This window comes from Hyalella azteca, unplaced genomic scaffold (assembly GCF_000764305.2).
Source record: "Hyalella azteca isolate HAZT.00-mixed unplaced genomic scaffold, Hazt_2.0.2 contig12761, whole genome shotgun sequence".
NCBI classification, from domain to species: domain Eukaryota; kingdom Metazoa; phylum Arthropoda; class Malacostraca; order Amphipoda; family Hyalellidae; genus Hyalella; species Hyalella azteca.
Window position 1 is genome coordinate 48,459 of NW_025942709.1, and position 23,132 is coordinate 71,590.

At 38.5% G+C, this 23,132-nt stretch overlaps 1 protein-coding gene across 1 annotated transcript in view; it reads left to right on the forward strand.

The window, feature by feature from the left end:
• LOC108683440 (calpain-5) overlaps positions 1–21,773 on the forward strand; it is a 40,917-nt gene extending 19,144 nt beyond the window's left edge. The window contains exons 8-16 of the mRNA XM_047883372.1: positions 1,166–1,222; positions 5,561–5,638; positions 6,510–6,713; positions 7,188–7,302; positions 8,268–8,464; positions 8,862–8,980; positions 16,734–16,873; positions 17,504–17,584; positions 18,025–21,773. Of these exons, the coding sequence (XP_047739328.1) occupies positions 1,166–1,222; positions 5,561–5,638; positions 6,510–6,713; positions 7,188–7,302; positions 8,268–8,464; positions 8,862–8,980; positions 16,734–16,873; positions 17,504–17,584; positions 18,025–18,126 (1,093 nt within the window). The 3' untranslated portion in view covers positions 18,127–21,773. The remainder of the gene's footprint in view (positions 1–1,165; positions 1,223–5,560; positions 5,639–6,509; positions 6,714–7,187; positions 7,303–8,267; positions 8,465–8,861; positions 8,981–16,733; positions 16,874–17,503; positions 17,585–18,024) is intronic.
• Positions 21,774–23,132: the final 1,359 nt, after the last annotated feature.

Sequence of the window (23,132 nt, forward strand, 5' to 3'; positions counted from 1 at the left end):
AGCAACAAACTGACGCGCTACATCGCGGAGCTCTTATCAGCTACTGCAGGGGGCCTTATTTAAGGTTGCTAGCCTTTATATAGCCTTCAGCTTCTGCCCACCGGGTTCTTGTCCTCGTGACACATATTCTGAAAGGAAAGGTCTTACTAACTTCGTGGACTCGATAGTAACATAATAGGTCTGCTGATAAACACATGAGGACTTGTTTCCACGACCTACTCTCGGACAACGTTTCATTAAAATGAAAGTTCAACCTCTTATCCCTTGTTCAATCCATGCTTGAACGGAAGAATCTCAGGCATCTCCTGGTCAATTTAAAGGCTAAGAAAACTGCAAGTAAATAATCTATATCATCATTGAATGGTGAAAACGCAGAGAGGTGAGAATGGAGCTGATCGCCCAAGCACTTTCAATGAGCTATGTTGAATTTTCTTGGCGATTTATTTACTTTTAAATTGTTGGTTAACTTGCGATTTAAACAAACTGATTGATATCAGTAGTCAGTACTCATTAATGACGTACTCTGCAAAAACTTCTGTTTCCGCTGCTGAAAGTACATTCACCGAAATGAGGAAGACTTTGTCCAAGTAGCAGTGCACTTTTTGCCCTTGTGTGGGTCAATCTGACCCACTTTGGCTCAACAAAAGGGTTAACCACTGCTGCGTGCGTAACTTTCGCTGCTGGTCCAGGCTGCTGCGGCAGTGGTTTGTAAGGCGGCTCTTTTGAGACGTCAGTATTGTCGACTATCGCCCTAACAAAATTCGACTAATTCCTAGGCTTCTACCAAGGGACTCAATAATATCCTGAGTGTATGAGAAGGATTAGCCGAAACCGAACCATACTGAGCTTTCAAGCTTCTTAGAGGCTGCACTTCAAGGGTGGCCGAAGCGGAAATGGAGCCGCTGATTTACATGCTCCCCGAGTCATAGGCGGCATCTGTAGCAGAAACGGGCCTTTCAATTTTCGAGAGCTTGGAGTGACATACCTCAAATTGCCTGTCAAAAGACAGGTTACGATTCTGCTTTTGTCGAGCTTATGCTGCATAGTTAATAGTATACTTTAGTACGCTCATAATATTATACTGTTCACTTTTTGTGAAGAGTAATTTAGGTTCACAAATGAGGTTGATAAGCTCAGGGTGTAATTGTTACGTGTTGACGGGCAGAGGGAGCAGTCACGGCTTCATGTTCTCTGTGTCGCAGCTGACCAGACTATGTTCCAGGTGACTGAGTGCTGAACTGCAGTGTTGAGTGCTGTAAGCTGCATTTTTGACTCTCGTTGGGCTAACTGGCGTTTTCCGAACTGACATTGAGTGCCTAGTATTGACCTGCCGCTTTAGATGCCTACTAGCAATATTTCAGGCTAACTAGAAGTGCTTATTGCTGATCTGCAGTGGTGTTCATTGACCTGCCGTTCAAGTGCTCACCAAGGAATACTTATAGTGTTGATTTACAGTAGTGCTTACTGACAAATAGTACCAACCTCCGTGAAGTGAGTGGCTGTACCTGTAGTGCGTAGATTCACTATATATAGTTTCCATAAACGAAACTCCAACTCGGTGCTTCGCTCAGTAATTAACGTGCTTACTAGTAATGCTAAGTTTTTAGCGTCCTCTGTTCCATGTGTTTATGCTGCCATAATAGTAATGCTGAGTCAGTGAGTCCTGACATTCTTCAAAACTTGTGTTCATCCCTGTTGCAATTCGGGTCAGGGAATAGAGCCAACCGCCGCCTGCTATAGGGTCGACGTAGAGACGCGACACTGCCGCAATAGAGCAGAAATGTCCGCATTAAAGGCGAAATCACCGGCCGCGTAACGACGCTAATTAACCTCGGAGCATTTACCCTGGCGGGCTCTGTCCTGCTGACGCGCAGCTCCCATCCAGCTCCTCCGACCAGAACCAGCTCAACGACCGCTCTGTCGCGGCAGTGGCAGCGCCACTTACAGTTTGAGTTAGATCGACATTTTGCTGGCAACGCGACAACAATTTAAAATTATTTTTTACTTCTCACGCTGAGATACCTGACACCTCACTCTTGACCATGGTATAGGTTAAATACTCTTTGTTTTCGAACGTTCACAATGGTTTTACATTTGCGAAATCAATTACAATCGAACAAATTTGACTATTAAGGATGTAGAAGCTTTAAATAAACTACCGGTAAGAGCTCTCACGGGATAAACGTTGACGGCAGCTCTGAGATTCGAACGCAGGCTTCTCGCGTCCCCATGCCATAGCCATGTTGACTAACCAGACACCTTACTACCCTGAGCTCTATTAACTACATATCTACAAAACGAATGACTTGCTACCGTCCAGTAAATAGAGATATGGTCACATTAGTGGTTGAACTGTGTAAAAATAATTTTTTTTAATTTATCTTACTTAGAGAAATTAATGTTTTTGCTATTCAATCGAAAAATGAACATTACTCGTATTGGAATAGGTTAAAAATTTCGTGATCAATATCGTTCATTAACGGAGGCAGATAAGCAGTGCCTCTAGTACAACTTCTCATGATTTTCGAGCAAAGGAAATACCGTTTCTTCGACCCTTCCTCAATTATTTTCCAAGTTAGTTCTCTGGTTTATAACCATTAAATAAATAATAATAATCAATAATAATAACAACAATTTGATAATAATAATTTATATCGTAATTTATTTCTCATTATTTTCATTCACTAAATCAGCCTCATTGATGAATTGAGGCGAATTTGCCATGATTAACGCAGCAGTATGAAAACGTTTTGAATATCAACTATGAAGAAGTTTACCATTGCATCGTTTTGAATAAAAAATTACTAATTTTTGAAGCTGTCCATGAGCTATTTAACTTTTAGTCGAAAGCAGGAGATTTATATCATTTAATAAGTTGAACGTAAAATCAATAACGTTTCCTTTACATTCATACAAGAAAAAAATTTCAGACTTCTCCGGAACATTGTTAAAGCATAGTTGTGTATAAACGTTTCTCTTTGCGGAAATGTTAAAACCGGAGAAGCAAATAATACACTTACGTACTTCAAAGTATTACAATATTGTCGTGGTATCCAGACCCAAAATAGCGTGTTATGTAGCATAAACTAGGTTATGGATCCCCTGCTTTTAACTCTTACCCCCACTCCTTCTTAACCTTCTCCCCTCCCTCATGTAATGTACATAAACTAGATTATGGATCCCCTGCTTTTAACTCTTACCCCCACTCCTTCTGTTAATCCCCCCCTCCCTCATGTAATGTACGGCCTGAATAACTGCTTGCATTTTCGGCACCCTGCCGCCCATCCTATGTGGCAGCGCCATAACCGCGCCGCATTCTCGGCTGTTGGAGTTTTTCTCTTTATTAGTCACGGCTCAGCGATGTTTTAGAGATAACTGCCCGGTTATTTTACGGCTCCGTCCAGCACAAGTGCTGCAGGCTCGGCTAAGCCCCGTTCAGGTACCATCTCAAAATTTAAACTGGGATGCTGCCATTAAAATTGAAGATTACTTACTCCCCTTTCCTTATTTTATAGTTCAACCCGTTGCTGCCAAAATCGGCATTTATTCGTAATTAGGACTTACGTAATTCATTCGTAATTAAAGTGACGACTACTTCCAAAAAACTATAGAATAGAACTATTTTTTGCGAAAAATAACTTTATAACGAGTATCGGAGCTGAAATGTGACACTGTGAGGAAGAAAGGAACCTTGGAAAACTGTGATAAAAATGACATTTCGTAAGGCGGAGATGAAAAATAATTTTTTAAGTTAACGTGGGATTTTCACGAACCTAAATTATTCCTGGTTTAGAAATAAGTTGGTGAAGTTCGCCTTCCATATCAAATATATTATTTCCTTGACGCCGGCATCTTAACTCCACTATTTGTACCTATTCATACACTTATAGATGAAACATTTATTTATCCCAACTAACCCTATGAATCTTACCGAACATAGCTTTTTTTTCTATTACATAGAATATTATTGATCGGTACTACGTTGTTTTGTATTTGGCGTACGCGTAGCGGTTAAACAGTTCTCCTCGTAGACTCGTAAATTATTCTATATTAGACCTACAGATTTTGAATAGAATGATTGAGACAAACTCAAATCAATATTTAAAATGTTTATAATACAGTGATTTTTTGATACTTAATCAAACCAAAATGTCAGACAGGGACTTTTTGTACTTAACCAAATCCGAAAGTTAAATTGAATAGAGTTTATTATATATGGGCTGTTTAGCGGATGTTAGTAAGTTTATTTTTCCGATGTCTCGACAATGGCTTGACTACTATTCTGAGAAAGGTGAAAACAGGAGAAAAATTCGGATTGGTAACGTCTGGATTGTGGTAATTGTTGTTTGTTAAATGAGGAATTGATTATACTAATTTCTAGACGATGTTTATCAAACGCTCCCAGGATTTCGTTCAGAAGAAGCTTAGTAAACCCCCTTCCTTTTATATCTCGTTCACCACAAAGTCGTTGTTACACACTTTACGATTCACGCTTAGAGCTCTGTTCTTTTATAACGGAAATTTTTTCGTCGGTTCACACACTTCAGCGCAGGTCGTCCGCATGCGTTACCTCCGGCGATTGCTGCCCACTGGTCGAACCTACCGCGTTATATATCTTAACAAAGCACCTCCACATACCTCATTACCTTTACCTTAAATTATGTTTTCTTATTGTGCTTGAAATGTTTTCTAAACCTCTTATGATCCGCTTCGTTCAACGTAACCTGCGTAACACCATCGTCCTCATCGACACCCATAATTCCTTTGTAACCTAACAGTCCCGATCTCAATCCCTCCATATCTTAGAGATTACTCGAACAATCTGAATAACATCTCGTATAACATCTCAATAACATCTCGAGTCCCTCGTATCTTATCCTCATTGTTACTCCCTCAATTTATCCCTAACCTGCCAGTCCCTCCCTAACCTGCCAGTCCCTCCCTAATATGCCAGTCCATCCCTAACCTGCCAGTCACTCCCTAACCTGCCAGTCCCTCCCTAATTAACCTGCCAGTCCCTCCCTAACCTACCAATCCCTCCCTAACCTGCCAGTCCCTCCCTAACCTGCCAGTTCCTCCATAACCTGCCATTCCCTCCCTAACCTGCCATTCCATCCCTAACCTGCCAGTCCCTCCCTAACCTGCCAGTCCCTTCCTAACCTGCCAGTCCATCCCTAACCTGCCAGTCCCTCCCTAACCTGCCAGTCCATCCCTTACCTACCAGTTCCTCCCTAACCTACCAGTCCATCACTTACCTACCAGTCCCTCCCTAACCTACCAGTCCCTCCCTAACCTACCAGTCCCTCCCTAACCTACCAGTCCCTCCCTAACCTACCAGTCCCTCCCTAACCTGCCAGTCCCTCCCTAATCTGCTAGTTCCTACCTAACCTACCAGTCCTTCACTTACCTACCAGTCCCTCCCTAACCTGCTAGTTCCTACCTAACCTACCAGTCCATCCCTTACCTACCAGTCCTTCCGTAACTCACCAGTCCCTCCATAACCTGCCAGTCGCTCCCTAATCTGAGGATCCCTCCTCACCCGCTCTTCGTTTCTCACCAGGTCGCCGGAGTGGGCGAAGGTGTCGAACGCCGAAAGGGAAAGCCTGGGGCTCGTCTTCGAGGACGACGGAGAGTTTTGGTGAGTGCCGTGTTGTGTGAAATGTTGTGTGGGGCTCTGTTGTCTTATGTTGTTTTGTGCGGTGCTGTGTTGCCCTGTGTTGTGTTGTGTGGTGCTGTGTTGCGTTTGTCTGTGTTGTGTTGTGTTGCGTTTTTCATTGTGTGGTTTGACGTGTGATGCCGTGTTTCCAAGAGTAGTAGCCTCAGTTATCAAGTCATCAGTAACGAAAAAAGCATTTACGACGGTTTATGCATCTTTGTACCAATCTTGAGATTGACATTTACAACAGGAATTGTATTCATCCTGTTGTATTTTCTTGCACTGGAAGAGAATTATGTTTACAGTGCAAGATAAGCCGAGAAATCAGCTGTCTTGTGTAAAGAGTGTTCTCCTTACACTCAGAATATTCATATTCGACGTCTTGATCTAACAACTTTTTACTGAAAGTAATAAGTAGTTATGGAAGATAAATGGTATTTCGGAACTGCGATGCTTTAGAATATCCTAATGAATTAGTTTGTCTCGAAAATATGACCTTTAGCCGCTGAACGCATCATGGCGAGTAGCTGATCAAAATGTAGTCTCATTTACGTCCGGGCATTGGTAGAGATCTCTTCAATCATGTGGTTCTTCAAAAGCATGACGCTATCAGAGACACTTGTTAAAAAATTGTTGCTATTTTTTCGCAGAAAAACATAATACTCATCTTATACAGGAATAATGCTTCTAATTAAATTGAAAACATTGTGGGTAAGGAACTTGTAAAAATAATTGAAACTCCACTAGCACGTATTAAGTAGTTGATATCATTCAACAATTTAGATTTTCATCAACTATTTACTTCTTCATCCATGGTTAATTTTATTTTTAATGCTTATATCATTTTCAACAGGATGACATTCGAGGATTTCTTGGAACACTTCACCGACCTCAGCATCTGCTTCCTGATCAACACGAGCGTCTTGAGTCTGAGCAAAACTTGGAACGAAAGCTCCTTCCATTCCGCCTGGACCATCGGGGTTAAGGGGCATCACTCCGACAGATCGGGGGGCTGTCTCAACCACAAAGAATCTTTCCTACGCAACCCCCAGTACAAGTGAGGAGTGTTGACCTTATAGGGGGTCCCTTTTCCTTAATTGTGACTTTGAGCACAGGGTTCATGGGGACGACAGATCGGGAGGATGCCTCAACCACAAGGAGTCTTTCCTACGCAGGAGACTCCTACACATTATAACTTTCCTACACATTAAAACTGAGGAATGATGACCTTAGGAGCATTCCTAGTTCTTAATGGAGTCTTGGAGCATGGGGTTAAGGGCCACCACTCCGACCGATCGAAAAATGTGAGAACCACATGAAGGTCAAGTGAGTTTGTTTTGCCTTAAGGCAACGCTCTTCTGATCTTCAGAAGAGCCCCACTGATTGGAAATTGTGAAATGGAACGTGTGGCGTCAAAAGAAGTTTGAAAATATTTAGCATTTGTTTCCTAAAGTGCCAGGAGCCGGGGAGTTGAATAAGGCCATCTTGCAGATGAGCGCGCCATCGTTATATTTATGTCATGACGTTGCAGGTTCGACGTGCGTGACGACAAGGAGGACGTCATCGTGCAGCTGCTGCAGAAGGACATGCGGGAGCGACGGAGTGAGGGCGTACAACAGCTCGTCATCGGCTTCCACATAATGAAGGTTACCTTGTATTTTATATATTTATTTCATTTTATTGACATTCGAGGCATGTAGCAACCATAGGCATAGGTATATTATCAACGAGTATAAACGCGGTCAAGAACAGACTAGACAAGGCTGCGCAGGAGCATATGCGTTTAGTCTTGAAATACCTAGTACCCTATGTAACAACTGAAAGTCTAGAAACTATTTCAAACTACCGTCCGTTGAAAATATTTGATCAAAAGTTCTGTCTTTTAGATCTGTGAACTATTCAAGAAAAGAACAAGAATCGGCGACAGGCCTATTCTTCAACGCTGATGATACTATACTATACTTAACATCACGAGTTAAGATGAGATCCTTTTGGGGTTGGGACATTGGTGGGTGTGATCCTGTATAGGCTTTAAAGTTTTTTTCGGCGAATTCAGGAATCGTAACATTTATTTATCGCATATCACGTAATCTCAGCAACCATTTATCCTCACAAGTTGAAGATAAGTTCAAGTTACACTTATATAATCTTCTATGTACTACGGTATCTCTTTCAACTTGAAGCAAACATCATTAACGATATTTCGACTCGTACCTTCTGTATGGTTGATGTAAACCACTTTCAAAACACCGGATCTTTCTAGTCCAGTTGAGGTTGAATTGAACCGCGAGTACGATCGTTCCATTCTAGCCACTCAGACGGTTGAAGTAAACCGCTATTGAAATGCGGAATCTTTACATCTCTTGTTCAAGTGCAAGCGAACCGCGAGTGCGATCTTTTCATTCAAATCTTTCTTATCTTTCCATCCATTAGGTGGAAGTGGACCGCTAGTACCGGGTTTTCCTATCTATCCTTCTTATTTTTTCACCTATATGGTGGAAGTGAACCGGAAATACCTGGTTCACCTTTCTTTCTTATCCTTCCACCCATAAGGTGGAAGTGAACCGCGTGCATCGGGTTCACCGTTCTTTCTTACCTTTCCACCCTTCAGGTGGAAGTGAACCGTGAGTACCGGGTTCACCGCATCCACGCGTCAGCGGCCACGTCAGACTACATCAAGACGCGCTCCATATTCCTGAGGGAGCAGCTGCCCAAAGGGCGCTACGTCGTGGTGCCCACAACCTTCAAGCCCAACGAGACCGGAGACTTCCTCCTCAGAATCTTCACCTCCCGACACTGTGATGCTACGTGAGCCTTCAAATGGAACCTATCAGGCATGCGACGTTTAATCGACGTTAAAACGTAATTAGCGCACGACCTTGAAACTTTATAAGTGCACGGCGTTGAATCTGTGTTGAAATAAACGATTGAACGTCGTTTGCCTTGCGGGTGGTTTTGTCAATTTATGGTTGCTAATTTTTTTGACAGAAAAGACATAATTTTTTTAAAAATCGCTCACGCAACTGCGACACCATGTACCTATGTGTTCAAACATTGCTTTTTGATTATGATTATTTTCTTATTTAATTTTAATATAGCTAATTATTAATAAAAGACATTAATATTTTGCATGTAAAATATTTAGTGCCACTGTAAGACCACATATGTGTTCAAACGGAGCTTCATCCCCCCCCTCCCCCCACAGGGAGCTGCTGCAGTCACAGCCCGTCATCCCGTGGTACTCCTGCGTCAGGAGACCTGTCATCGTCACCGCCGTGACCGTCAAGAGTGCCTCGCACCTCGTCGCCCAGACCGCCTTCGGAGGTGGGTGCATCAGCACGATGTTTAAGGCGCTGGTTGGGGGTGTGAACCTGTAAACTGTAAGGAGGGTGTAAACTGTAAACTGTGTGAATATATTAACTGTAAATTAATGAAAAAATATGACTCAGTAATCAACTACTGTGAGTGACAGAGCGCATCGTCGACGAAAACGTGAAGTCACGGTCAGACAGATGGACGGACATGACGAGCACAGTGGCGCCTTTTTTCCATAAATTAGAAAATACGCTAAAAATTAAAAGTGAATTCGGAATTCATGGGTACATAATTTTGCACCTGGACGCTGTTAAGTGTTTTAGGTGAGGAGGGCGGTATGGGGATCGAATTCCAGCCATTGTTAAAGTTAGCGGGACAATTACATTTTTTGTTTTATAATTTATTATACTGGTATTGTCACTTTGCCTTTGTTTAATTATACGTGTTTGGCCGATCGTTTATTAGCGTACATATATTACGTACCCATTTTATTATCTCTCAAATAATGTACTAGTTATAAAAAAAAATTTCATTCAAAATTCCGCTATAACCGGCATTCCATGATTAGTTCTGCTAATTGAAATTTATTAATTAGTTCGGCAATCGTTTAGTCGACTTTGTCTTACAAGTTTTTTGTTCAGCAGAAAACATTCAATAATTTAGATCCATGTTTTGTGTAATAATTGCATGCTTCTTCATTTATAATTGTTTTAAATTGTTTGATCTATATTTTTAATGATTTATTCATGAACTTGAACCAACGAAAACGAATTTATGTTTTGACTGTAAATGCATGTTGCTTTGCACCTTTTGATCATTATGTATTTGCATACATTAAATTGATTTGGGGCTTACAGCTGTTCAATTATTTATAATTTATTAATTTTGTTGATACACTTTTTTATTGAATTATTGAAACTGCAGCCTTTGACGTTTAAATTATGAAATAACTTTTCACGTGTAAAAATGTTTATTCCCCCTCCCCAAATTGGAATATTATTATACTTATTTTTTTAATGTGATTTGTAAGATTTATTTAACCATGAAGCTCATGACTTTTATTTGTTGCTCAGCAATTCAATAAGGAAAAAATCAATAGGCTGAATTGATTGCTGTGGCGCTTGAGAATTTCAATTGAAGGTCAGAACCTAACTTCATTCTCGCAATTATTCTTACGCGGCTCTAATTGAAGACATTCACTTCAGTATTTAGAGTAATTGTATATGAAAAGCTTCTAGGTACTCAATTAATTAGCAAGACAGTTAGAATAAATAATTTGAAGTCTAGTTGTGCTAGCACAAAGTCTGTATAAAGTCTCGCGATCCTCTAGAAATTTTCTTGTTGTTACATCATTCACGATATTCTCTTCATTCTTAATGATAACTAAAGAAACTAAAAATTTTGGAGTATGACTACATATTATTTAATATGATTTAAGGTCGTCCGAAGGAATCAAGTAATTAGCTCATGTAATTCAAGCTAACTTAAGGCCATTGCATTGGTTTTCATTTTTAATTTAAACGTTATTCAACTTAACCAACAGCATCATTCAGTCCAATTCTCCGGTGTTATTTTCAGTTCAATTATATTTTGATACGTTACTGGTTCACCATTCATCGTTCGATCTCCATCATACACTTTTCGTTGTTCGCCATTCATCCGTCGATGCTCGCCGTTCACTTGTTGTTCACCATTTGCCCGTCGTTGTTTGCTTTTCACCTCTCAGTATTCGTCATTCACCCGCCTTCGTTATTCAGCCATCATTGTTTTTTTCGACAGTTATTGTTTCATTCACCAATCATTGTTTCTCATTCACAAATCATTATTTCTCACTACCAATCATTGTATCTTACTACCAATCATTGTATCTTACTACCAATGATTGTATCTTACTGCCAATCAGTGTATATTACTACCAATCATTGTATCTTACTACCAATCATTGTTTCTTACTTCCAATCATTGTTTCTTACTTTCAATCATTGTTTCTTACTACCAATAGAATAGAATAGAATAGAAGTGTCGGCGTTGAAGACATAGGCCCATGGCCTGTTGCCGATTCTTGAACTTTTCGTGACTTGATTCACAAGGGATCCGGCCTTTGGAACCCGATCTTTCCATAACTGACGATTGATTGAGATAGCTGCTGGACTTATTGCCTGCTCCGTGATTTGCTAGGCATTTTAAGACTGAACATATGCTCCTGCATAGCTTCGTCTAGTCTGTTTTTGAAGATTTTCATACTCAGAGCTTCAACGATGCTATCAGGGAGGCTGTTCCACATGTCGGTGACTCGAAGCGAGAAGAAATGTTGTCGCATGGATGTGTTCCAACGCTGTTTTTTTAGTTTATAGCCGTGGCCCNTTTTTTGGCTCCACCAAGCTTAATTTTAGGTACATACGCATCAACTGCAGGCATAACCGTGTCCTTGAGAAGTGACCATGACTCAGCCACATTCATGTCCTTAATACATTCCGAAATATTCACTGCATTCACTGCTTCTCGGAGTTTCATTGTTTCACCATTGTTTCTCATTCACCAATCATTGTTTCTCATTCACCAACCATTGTTTCTCATTCACCAACCATTTTTTCTCATTCACCAATGAATGTTTCTCATTCACCAATCGCTGGTTTTCATTCACCAATCATTGTTTTCATTCACCAGTCACTGTCTCTCATTCATCAATCTTTGTTTTTCATTCACCAATCATTGTTCCTCTTTCACCAATCATTGTTTCTCATTCACCAATCATTGTTTCTCATTCACCAATCATTGTTTTTCATTCACCAATCATTGTTTTCTCATTCACCAACAATTGTTTTCTCATTCACCAATCATTTTTTCTCATTCACCAATCATTGTTTCGCAATCACCAATAACTGTTTCTCATTCAACAATCATTGTTTCTCATTCACCAATCATTGTTTCTCATTCACAATTCATTGTTTCTCATTAACAAATAATTGTTTTCTCATTCACGAATCATAATTTCTCATTCACCAATCATTGTTTTATCATTCACCAATCATTGTTTCTCATTCACCAACCATTGTCGCTCATTCACCAATCATTTCTCATTCACCGATCACGGTTTTCCCACTGTTGAACCTTTCACCCGCTCGTACCCCGCGCCGTGTCCCTAACAAACCCCACGTCCCCATCGGCTGCCAGAGATGAGGAACCAGGTTCAACAAGTGCGTAAAGACAGAGTCTTCCGTCAGCAAGTTAAGGGCATCAAAGTTAACGTCGAGAACGCAGACGCGGTCGCCGAACTCAAGAAGCCAGGTCTCTTGACTTTTGTTTGTTGATGCACGGTAAACTTGAAACTTTATCAACTTAGTTGCTTATTCGGGCACCAAAAATGCGTTTCACGTATACTGTTAAGGCCAGTTTTATTAGGTTGCTGGTACGAAATCACAGTTTTTCTCCACTTCAGATGCTTTAAAGAATCAAAATTAGCATTAGACACTGTAGATTTATTATGTGCACGGTACCTGAATGCTTTCTTAAGTATGTTTAAGTTGGTGAATGCCAAACTTTTATTGAACGACATTAATTTTGTCGATGCATCTCGATCAGTAGTTCTCTAGAATTTCGCTCTAACTTTCTCAAGTCTTTGCGGTAAACTAAAGTGAAGAACTTGAGTTAATTCTGTTTAGTTTCTTTACAGTTTTAGATGTTTTTTATTACATTCGTCATTGTAAATATATCCTTGTAATTCATCGAGAAATTAACATTAGAAATTTCTGTGACTTTTTTTCCTTTTGCGTAAAAAACAATATATATCCTGCTCCATTCGTGGAATTTATTATAGTCATGTCGTAATATTTTATTCTCTTTAGGATTACGGTAGTTGTATTCTTTAATAATATATATATTTTTTACAAATTAATTTCATTCGCTCTCTGTTTTATTTATTGATCATATTTATTTTTTTATGTTTTATTTTGTTAACATTTACAGGAATAGTTATTTAGTTACGTCTTCAGATAATTAAATATATTAAATAGTTGCAACATGTTGAATGTTCACCTTCCTGAAATGTTAAATAGTTTGTATTTAACATTTGCTTATTGTAAACAACATTTCTATTTTAGATATTTGTTGTTTTTGTTTAATTTAAGACACTGATGTCAATTAACAATCGAAATCTCTCACAGATCAAGATTCATCTTTTTAGTCGTTACAATAATTTCATTTTTTTACAACTACTAATTGCTTCAGTTGATATGGAGGCCATGCTATAAGGCCATTAATAATTTACTCGTTTATTATATAGTTCGTTTATTTTTTAATTCTAACTTTTAAACCGATATATCTACGCAAGCTCTTGAATTATGGTAAATAGCCCGCTCTTTGATTTTATTTTGTAAGTAGCTAAAATTTCTAAACATCTAGTAACATGACCGATTATTTTATGGTACCTCAATGGATTATGACCTAAATATTAATGAATTTCTAGTCCAAGGAGAGCTAAAATTTACATAATTTTCTGCTAAGTACTATGAAGGTGAGTCGTGATGTCGGTAATGAACCAAAACACACCCGAAGGTATGTAGATAGAAGGAATAGTTGGTTGTTAACAAGAAGGTAATTGATAGGTCAATTATTTTCAAGAAACTGGATGTTTTTGGTCCTCAGGAACTTACGTTCACAAATTGAGTAGTTCTTGGTACTTTGAAAATTATACGTTTACAAACCGCAAGATTTTTAGACGCAACGAATATATAGAAATATTATTATTATATTTTATATTATTATAAAGTTGAGGAATGTTGAAGATGTTTTCAAAGATGATCTGTTCAGGTTCCCGTAAAACTCTAGAATGTTTTTTTTTCTTAACCATGTGCAATTATGAAGCCCTGCATTAAATTTTGTGGTTTTGAGAAATTGATGAACCGGTTGAATATTTGGCCAATAATAATTACTTAACTTACTATACTGAACACGTGTTCATGTTGCGATGTTCTGACAGTTCTCTGTGTTCCCCGCAGCCTCAGCGAACATCCAAGAACATAATTCGTCCCGTGAGTGGTGTTCTGAGTGTGAACAAGTTCAACATGTTCATTAATAAAGAACTAGCACTTTTTTATCCCTACATTAAACTGAACTTTTTCTGCTTGTCAACGGCCTTTTTATTATCGGTGTTTGGTGTGCTTCTGACTTCTCCGTACGATAAATTTGTATAATTTTACTGTTCTGATCTTCTGTATACCCTGTGTGACCGTGCATCTTCCTTATCTACCATGATCTGTTAATTATTTATAAATATATTTCCTAATTAAAATCTAAATCTTTATATTTCAACAATAATGATATTCAATGATATCATTCAATATTCGTAGATATTCAATGAGCATGACTGTCGCTACTGAGTATTTTAGTCTCGAGTGTAGAAGTTTGAAACTGGAATCAGGAAAACTAGATTGTCATTGTCCTTAATTATGTTCTGGTAGCATAAGTAATATGCCCTGGCGTGCCATTGATAAACAATAATTGAAATAATCATGGATGGAAGTTAAGCCTTCATGATTAGCGCATTAAGTACATGTTATTGTCATTGTCCTTAATTATGTTCTGGTAGCATAACTGATATGCCCATTTACCGGCCTAAACTGGGTCAGGATGACCCACATCAGGGAAAAAAGTGCATCGCTGTTTGAAAGTGTTCTGCTCTCACTGTTTCCTTATATATATCATATAAACTGGAGTTCCTTTATATGTCATCTTTTTGTGCGTTGATATGAAAAATTTTTCACTATTATTTGGCGTGCGGCACAAATTAAACGGCTATTTTGGCAGTGTTAGAATTAATTTCACTATCCCTCAATTTCTTTTGAATTTTTTTCCTGTAAAACTTTATAAAAAGTATTTATTTTCAAATAATTATAATGGTAAACTTTTTCTGTCCTTTTAATAAACTATCTAATCTAAATTAAAGCTATCCAGTAAACTGTACCACTACGGGAACGAACGTATTTTGAAACTACTCAACTGCGTCAAAATCGATTATAAATACCTACATACCACACTACTGATTGCTGCAGCTGATTATACCATACCATACTGTTAATTGCTAAAACTGATTATAAATACCTTAATACCATATACTGCTAATTGCTGTAACTGATTATAATTTTATAAATACCTTGATACCATCCTGTTGATTGCTGTAACTGATTATAAATACCTTCCTACCATCCTGCTGATTGCTGTAACTGATTATAAATACCTTCCTACCATCCTGCTGATTGCTGTAACTGATTATTACCTTCCTACCATCCTGCTGATTGCTGTAACTGATTATTACCTTCATACCATCCTGCTGATTGCTAAAAGTGATTAATTGTAAACAACTTCACACATTTGCTTGACTGTTTTACAACATTTTTCGATTGTTCACAAATATGTTTAAATATTAACATACACATTTGATTGTTTACAAACATTCTTTCTTTCAAACATTCCCGATTCATTGAAAACATGCACAATTGTTTTTAAAAATGGATGGTTGCTTACAAACATGTTCGATTGTTTACGAACATGCGTTGTTGTTAACCAACATGCACGATTGTTTACAAACATGTTCGATTGGTTAATAACATGCTTAGTTGTTTACTAAAGCGCTTATTACTTATTTACTTTAATCTATCCTATTCTATCGTTTTAATTTAGTTACGTTAATACATTTTTCGTGTTTGGTGTTCGTTGTCTAGGTCATTATGTTTGTATATCATTAGTTTGACAAATTTAATTCGTGTTTTAACTGAAATTGTACAGTATTTTTCTGATAATTTATTTTATTATTGGGAATTTTTATCCTGGGTGAATTCTTGTCGTTCAGTCAGTTTTGGATGTTAATATCAACGTTGAATATTTGCAATTAGGATATTTTTCCCTTAAGTTTATAACTTATTTAGCACCAGGGATTAATAAGAATCAAAGCTTTCCTAGACGGCCGGTGACATCTTTCATTTAAATATTGAGTGAAGTTCATCTAAATGCCAAGTTTGTTATTTTGCTCAGTGCTTTTTAAAGAAATAAATCTACTATTAACCGTAAAATTATGCTTGTCATTATTTTAGAACATATTTGATACTGTCATATTACGTTGTTGCCCGGGACTTACAAATCGTGACTGCTGCAGGTGAGTCTGTTGAGCTTCCGTCGTTTCACCCACTATATGCTTATCACTGTCACTCCGCTCTAGCAGTTTAACATCTAAATTAATCTTTTTAATTAATATTTTATTTATAATAATATTTACGGTGTTACCTTACTACTTGGTAATGCCCAGTCTGCTGCATCTGGACAAGCTAGACAACTATTTTTTAAAGCTCCCAGAGTAAGGTTGTTTTTCTTAACCTGTCGTCAACCATATTGACGAGGTATTCTTTCCCATGCCTCAATGAACCCCATAGCAGAGGTTGTCTCTTCCAAGCCCTTATAAACCCCATGCTAGAGGTTGTCGTCCTTACCATGCCTTCTCCAACCCCATGGAAAACATTGTCTTTTCCTATTCCTGAAAACCAAAAGGAAGGAGCTGGCTTTTCCAAGACATGGTCCACCCAAAGAATGAGGCTGTCTCTTCCACGCTCCAAAAAAACATTTTTAGAGTTTTTTTCCAAACTATCACCAACCTCATGGAAGAGTGTTTTTTTTCTAGCACTAACCAACCATTCTAGTCATGGAAGAGTTTGAATTTATTTTAAAAATATTCCCCACTAATGGTTGCCATGTCATCCCATCCCCCACCCAGGGGAGCCGGACGCATACTGCATCATTAAGTGTGAGGGGGAGACGGTGCGCACCCCCGCGGACCGGGGGACAAGCAACCCCAAGTGGGACACGACCGCCATCTTCTACCGGGCTCGCCCCCAGGTCCCCATCGTGATCGAGGTGCGGCCGATTATGTTTTCATACTTTTTTATATTTTTAATCGCGATTCATTCCACATTATTTCCTATCTGTTCGCCACTTTTCGCGTAAAGATCGATACTGTAAGCTAAACAGTTGAAATATTTCGGTAACGTCATTGAGTCATGTTTTATTGCTAAAATTATTAAATTTAGATTATGAATGTGCCTAACAAAATTTTGGTACTGCCTTGCTTAATTGGTGCCCAAGAGTCGCTGCACTCGGTTAAAGTCATTATGGGTGTGCTTGGTCACCTAAACGAAATTAGCTTCTGATCAGAATTTATTTTCCGACTTTATCGTATCCTGCATAAGAGTATGACAAGGGTTAATCAAGCCGATTATACTGAGCTTGCAAGCTGCCCAACGGCTGCCTTAAATCTATAGCTGAAGTGGACATTAGCTGCTGATTTACGTGCTCCCCGAGTCCTAGGCGGCACTTGAGCGGTGTCTGGCCCGCATATAAATTTTCAGTTTGAATTCGCAGAAAAATTCAGCTTGAATTTTTATGTACGCCATGAATTCATGATGAGAGGTGATTTGTTTCTATAAATATAGATGTTTTAAATATACATAATAACAGACGTAAGGTAATATATCACGTGGTCCGCAGGTGTGGAACAAGAGTCTGCTGATGGACGGCTTCATGGGACGCGCCGAGCTGCTGGCGCCCGTCAACACCAACAGCGTCCAGGTCGCATCAAGTCATTTTTATTGCTCTGCATTCTGCCTCATTATGTGTTGAATAATACTGCTGAGCATCTGTTGGCGAATGATACTCCCGAGCATCTATTGATGAATGTTACTACCGTTGAATATTAATCCTGAGAAATATTTAATTATTTCTTCTTTATTCTCTAGCGAATATTTCTTCTGTTGAAAATTACTCCTGAACAATATTCATGTATTTCTTCCTCATTAGCTAGTATATTTTACTTAGAATATCCTTGGCATAATTGTCAAGGCTGTTGATTGCCATTACTCTCGCATCATAGCATTGCATTATATCACATTATTATATTATATCACATCATTATATTGCATCATTACATCATATCATTACATTATATCATTACATCATTAAATTACATAATTACATCATATTACTATATTATTGATGATTGTTGTATGCAGGTGGAGTTGCCGCTGTACGGCCGCCGCAGCGAGAAGGCTGTGCTGAAGGAGGGCGTGGTGCTAGTGCAGGTCTATTCTGACGACGACCTACAGAGCATTTAATATAATCATCCATCATCTAATTATCATTTTTCTATCATTAATTTTATCGAAGTTAGGTTGGCTTTAAGGCTAAGAAGTAAAGAACGAAAGCAGTGGGAAGTATTTCTTTGTTAATTGCTGCTTCGCCTCAATGTTTTTACGTTGGCAATTGGGAAATAGACTCGAAATTAATGTTTTTTAAGCGCGAATCTAAGATTAAATATTCATACGTGTTTCTCCATCTACGTTTTGGCAATCATTAAATTGCCAAAAATTCTAAAAAAAATTAAAAGTTAGGCGCTTTCACTTTGTTTTAAAATGCTATTAATATTTTGGATTCTTGGTTGCAATTATTAGCGCTAAAATTCGACGGTATGAGTGACTGATTGTAGTGAAGTAATCACAACTGTCAGTTATTTTGGTTATTTTATCGGTTGTAATGTAGTAAATTTTACAGCAACGCTTAACGAAACGTTTAAATTTTACAGTGATATTTATATATTATATTATCTCTATTTCTTGACGGTGCTACCGGTGTTATGGCCTCAAGTCAGTCGTTTGGTATTTTCATGATTGGTTGAAGTTTGAAATTTCTGTAGCCCCCAAGTTTAAGTTCTTTTTGTCAACAAATTCAGCTTCAGTAATAGATTTTTATCATTTTTGTGCTGCTCTCTGTTTTTTTACGTTTTCCTGCTAATGATACTCAGTACTGATACATAATTTTAAGCCTGATAATTTTCTATAAGTGGATTTTTTACATGATTGTTTAATATCATTATTTTCGGATACGTTCTGACGGGGTGAATAGGACTATTGACGGGGTGATTTGGTCCTTTTCGACATTTAACAAAAGCTTATAACTCAAAAAGTTCTTGCTTTAGAAAAATTGTGTTGATGGCTCTTGAAGTACCATGAGATAACCTACAAGTGCAATAAATAGATAGTTCTATTACTATATATGAATATTTGTATCACAAAAATTAAGCGCTGAAAATGGTCCAAGTCACCCCAAATTACCGACGATCTTTGTAATTTGATCGGATATACCTCTGCCTTGCAGTACCTCGCATGTGTTCAGAGTTGAAAAGATTGCGTTCTGGAAATCAGTATGTATTTTTACTAAATTTTTAAATCGTCACAGCTTTTTCTTGTGGTAGAATTTAAACAAAAGATTTATATTACAGTAACAATCCACAAGGAAAAGTTATTTTGTTTAATATAGTACAAGGCTTATCATGAAATGTGTATTTTAGTTTACATGTTAGGAAAATGACAACAACCATAAACACGAGCTTATTTGTTGGGATGTAAGGATCGTAATATATTTATCAAGATATTCGATCGGAATTCAGAGTCCAGGTCTCTGAACCCTATTGAAATTAGAGAGGCATTTTTGACTCTGAAAATAGTAATAAATACTATCATCGAATTAATAACGTGACGACAAGTTCCCAGGAACTAACTTCACTGTCTAATTGCTTTCGACGTAGACAACTTCTTATAACTTGTATAGGTGGCTGTTGTTTGCCTCCGTATGATTAGACAGTCAAACTCAGAAGAATAAATGAATTAGTCAAACTCAAAAGAATGAATGTGTCATGTTGTCCTAATGGTGACGCACTTCCTGTACTATAGCACTCCTACGTCCCTTTGCCTGGCCAAAGCATATCAGGATAACTCACAGGAGGGCAATAAAAATATGGCATAACATAGTTTAACATAGTTAAGAATTTTAACTATGTCTCATTGATTTCTTCAAGTTCAGGATTCATTTCAAGCACACGCTGTTAAAGAGTTCTTCCTCAGCATACAAAATTTTTTTTACATCACAACATTGCAATATGGAGTATTATTTCCACCTCATTTCATTCGTATTGGCCACTATCATCTCAGACTATAATTTTCACATCGCTGCTGCGACCAAAACCATGTTTTCTTCTCATAATATTGCAATTCCAATTATCCTGTTTTCGTTTTTAGTTGTTAACTTATCTCGCTCTATATCCTCTGTTGCTCTTCACGTATTCCGTCGATTCAGCAATCCCGTCCTCGTCTCTGTTGCTGTTCAGCAATTTCGTCTTCGTCTCTGTTGCTGTTCAGCAATTCCGTCTTCGTCTCTGTTGCTGTTCAGCAATTTCGTCTTCGTCTCTGTTGCTGTTCAGCAATTTCGTCGTCGTCTCTGTTGCTGTTCAGCAATTCCGTCTTCGTCTCTGCTGTTCAGCAATTTCGTCTTCGTCTCTGTTGCTGTTCAGCAATTCCGTCTTCGTCTCTGTTGCTGTTCAGCAATTTCGTCTTCGTCTCTGTTGCTGTTCAGCAATTCCGTCTTCGTCTCTGTTGCTGTTCAGCAATTGCGTCGTCGTCTCTGTTGCTGTTCAGCAATTCCGTCTTCGTCTCTGCTGTTCAGCAATTTCGTCTTCGTCTCTGTTGCTGTTCAGTAATTCCGTCTTCGTCTCTGTTGCTGTTCAGTAATTCCGTCTTCGTCTCTGTTGCTGTTCACTATCTCCTCCTTATCTTTATGCGATTCAAGACTGTTTCTTCTCTCGCCAGCCATAGCGCAGGTCATTTAGCGCCTCCTCATCATGAGTGTGACGAACGCGTTACTCGTAATGAGTCCCCAAGGCTTCCATGGCATTTGGTTTGGAGCTCTGGTTAACCACTGCACTATTTTAATTATAATCCCCAAACTTGTTATTAGTATAAATTTTATCTTTAAGCAGATGATGCATGTATAACATCTAATAGATCATTGGCCGATTTACAGGAGGCGATCTGGAAATCGCCAATCGCCGTGTTGATCTGATAATGAACCGGGCGGCGCGATACCCGCTTTCTTATTCACCGAAGAACTTACCGTCTCAATAATATTTTTTTTAACGTGAACGCCTGGTTTCTCTACCTCAAATATCAGGATAATTGCATTAAAAGGAGCCCAAGGCGCAGTGTGGGCCACGAGTCTTGCACTCTTTTGATGATTTGGGGTGACGAGTGCGAGCTGGTGTTGTGGTCAACGAGTTATTTTCGGTAAAGTTTTGCTATTGGGTCCTGCAAAATAACATTTAGCCTGACGAAGAGTAAATGCTGAAACGCCTGTTAGACTCTGGCGATTCTTGGACCAAGGTAGGTATGTAGAGCGGTAGAGGGAGACGTTAGTTATTAGTTATATGGTAGAAGGAGCTTTTTATATTCATTGTTATTCAGTGTAGCAGTTGCAAGATTCTACACCACTACGTGGGCCGATCAGTTACGCGAGTTGCCACTGCACTCGAGAAACATGAAATAGATTTACCGCTTTTCCATATGATCTATTTTATAAACTCTTCATACAAAAGGAATTTATTTCTCCGTCGTCTGTTAAAGAATAAAATACTATTTAGCCATGGGGATATGTTTAAGAGAAAAATTGCAAAGAGAAAACTTGTTAAATATTATCGTGTTCGTCGACTCAAGTAGTTTAGCTGACATGTGATGCACTTAATCCATGAAGTGTACGAGTAAATAATCTTTTTATTGAGTATTGGAACGACAATACTATTAAAGAGACACTTATTGTGATGTATGGAATATGTTTATCTTGCGAGCACAACAATTTGTATTGAAACACTTGCCTTGTATCCTTGTGCAATCGTCGAGCTTTGGCTTATAGGCTACAAGAAATAATGAGTAATTTTTGTATATTGTTTTAATTTATCCTTCTACTTAATGCAGGTTATGAAATTCTGAAGAAAATACCTTGATAAATTTGCGCTGCATGGCGCGGATTTCGTACGGAACTTTGAGCGCACAGAAGTGTGAAAATTAACTTATCATCGCAGAGAAATTTAATCTCGCTCTTTCATAAAAAAGTCATCTTGAGAAGCAATACTTAATTAACTATAATGAATTAAATACATGAACCCGCGTTTCATACAGTCTTAGAATATTTTTCGTATTTTGTGTGTCGCAACTTCTCACAACGAGGGCAACTCGCTACACCTGACATATCTACCAAGTGATCGGCAAAAAAATAGATTTGTCAATTTAAGAAATCGTGTCTGTGTGTTTTAGAAACCATGGGTACAAGAAACTATCAGCAAATTTCAGGACGTATGAGACGCGGATGATTGCAGTAACAAACCTTGAAGAGAACCAACAGTTTGTGTAAAAGAACTTGCTTAGGAAAAGAACTTAGTTAATAGTTTTTTATTGATTTCTAATCGAAAGTTCTTGGACATCACCACGCGGCCTTTTTATGTATTATATATAAAGTAAAGACAGGAAACTTCAAGTCGCATACTTCCTAAGGACGAACTCGGGGACTTGACTACATCTTTTCCTAGTCAACGAACTTGGATGCTCTAAGGCCAAGTATTACCTTTGATAAACATCTTGTTAGTAAATAGTGTAGGAGTAAAGTGTTAAACCACGGATAATATTTGTCTAAATACATGTATTCAAAATGTGGTATGACGTTAAGAAACTTCACTGAGAAAACTCGGTGTACTCGATTATTTATGTATTTATTTCTTTTTACTTTTTTCGAACTGATAACTATGCGCTTAACTGGGTTAGTGACAAGTTCTGGTTCTGATTGAACTTGTTTTTGCAAGAGCCGCTTAAGTAATCTTCAATATGCATTTGCTGCAACACTGTAGTAAGGGTTGGGGCAGGGTGGCCCAGTGGTTAAAGTTCATAGTACCAAGATTGTAGAAGAGGTTCGGGTTCGAACCCAGCTCCGTGCGTCAGTTTCTGGTCAGAATCGGCGAGGAGGCCGGGCGGTTAAAATTGTAGAAGTGAGTTGCGAGTTCAAGCCCGCGACAAGCTGTGGATGTTCTGCAATGTTAAGAATCGGCGACAGGCCTACGGCCTAATAAACGCTGAAACCGCTAACACAATGCCAGAAATATTTATTTGATCGGGCTCTCATCGACACTTGAAAATCTGTCCTAGTCTGGTAGGCTGAAGTAATCACGCTGCAGATCACATACCGAGAAACCATGAAGTGATATTTCATACCTTTCAAAATCATCCTTGTGTCGTTTGCAACCTCC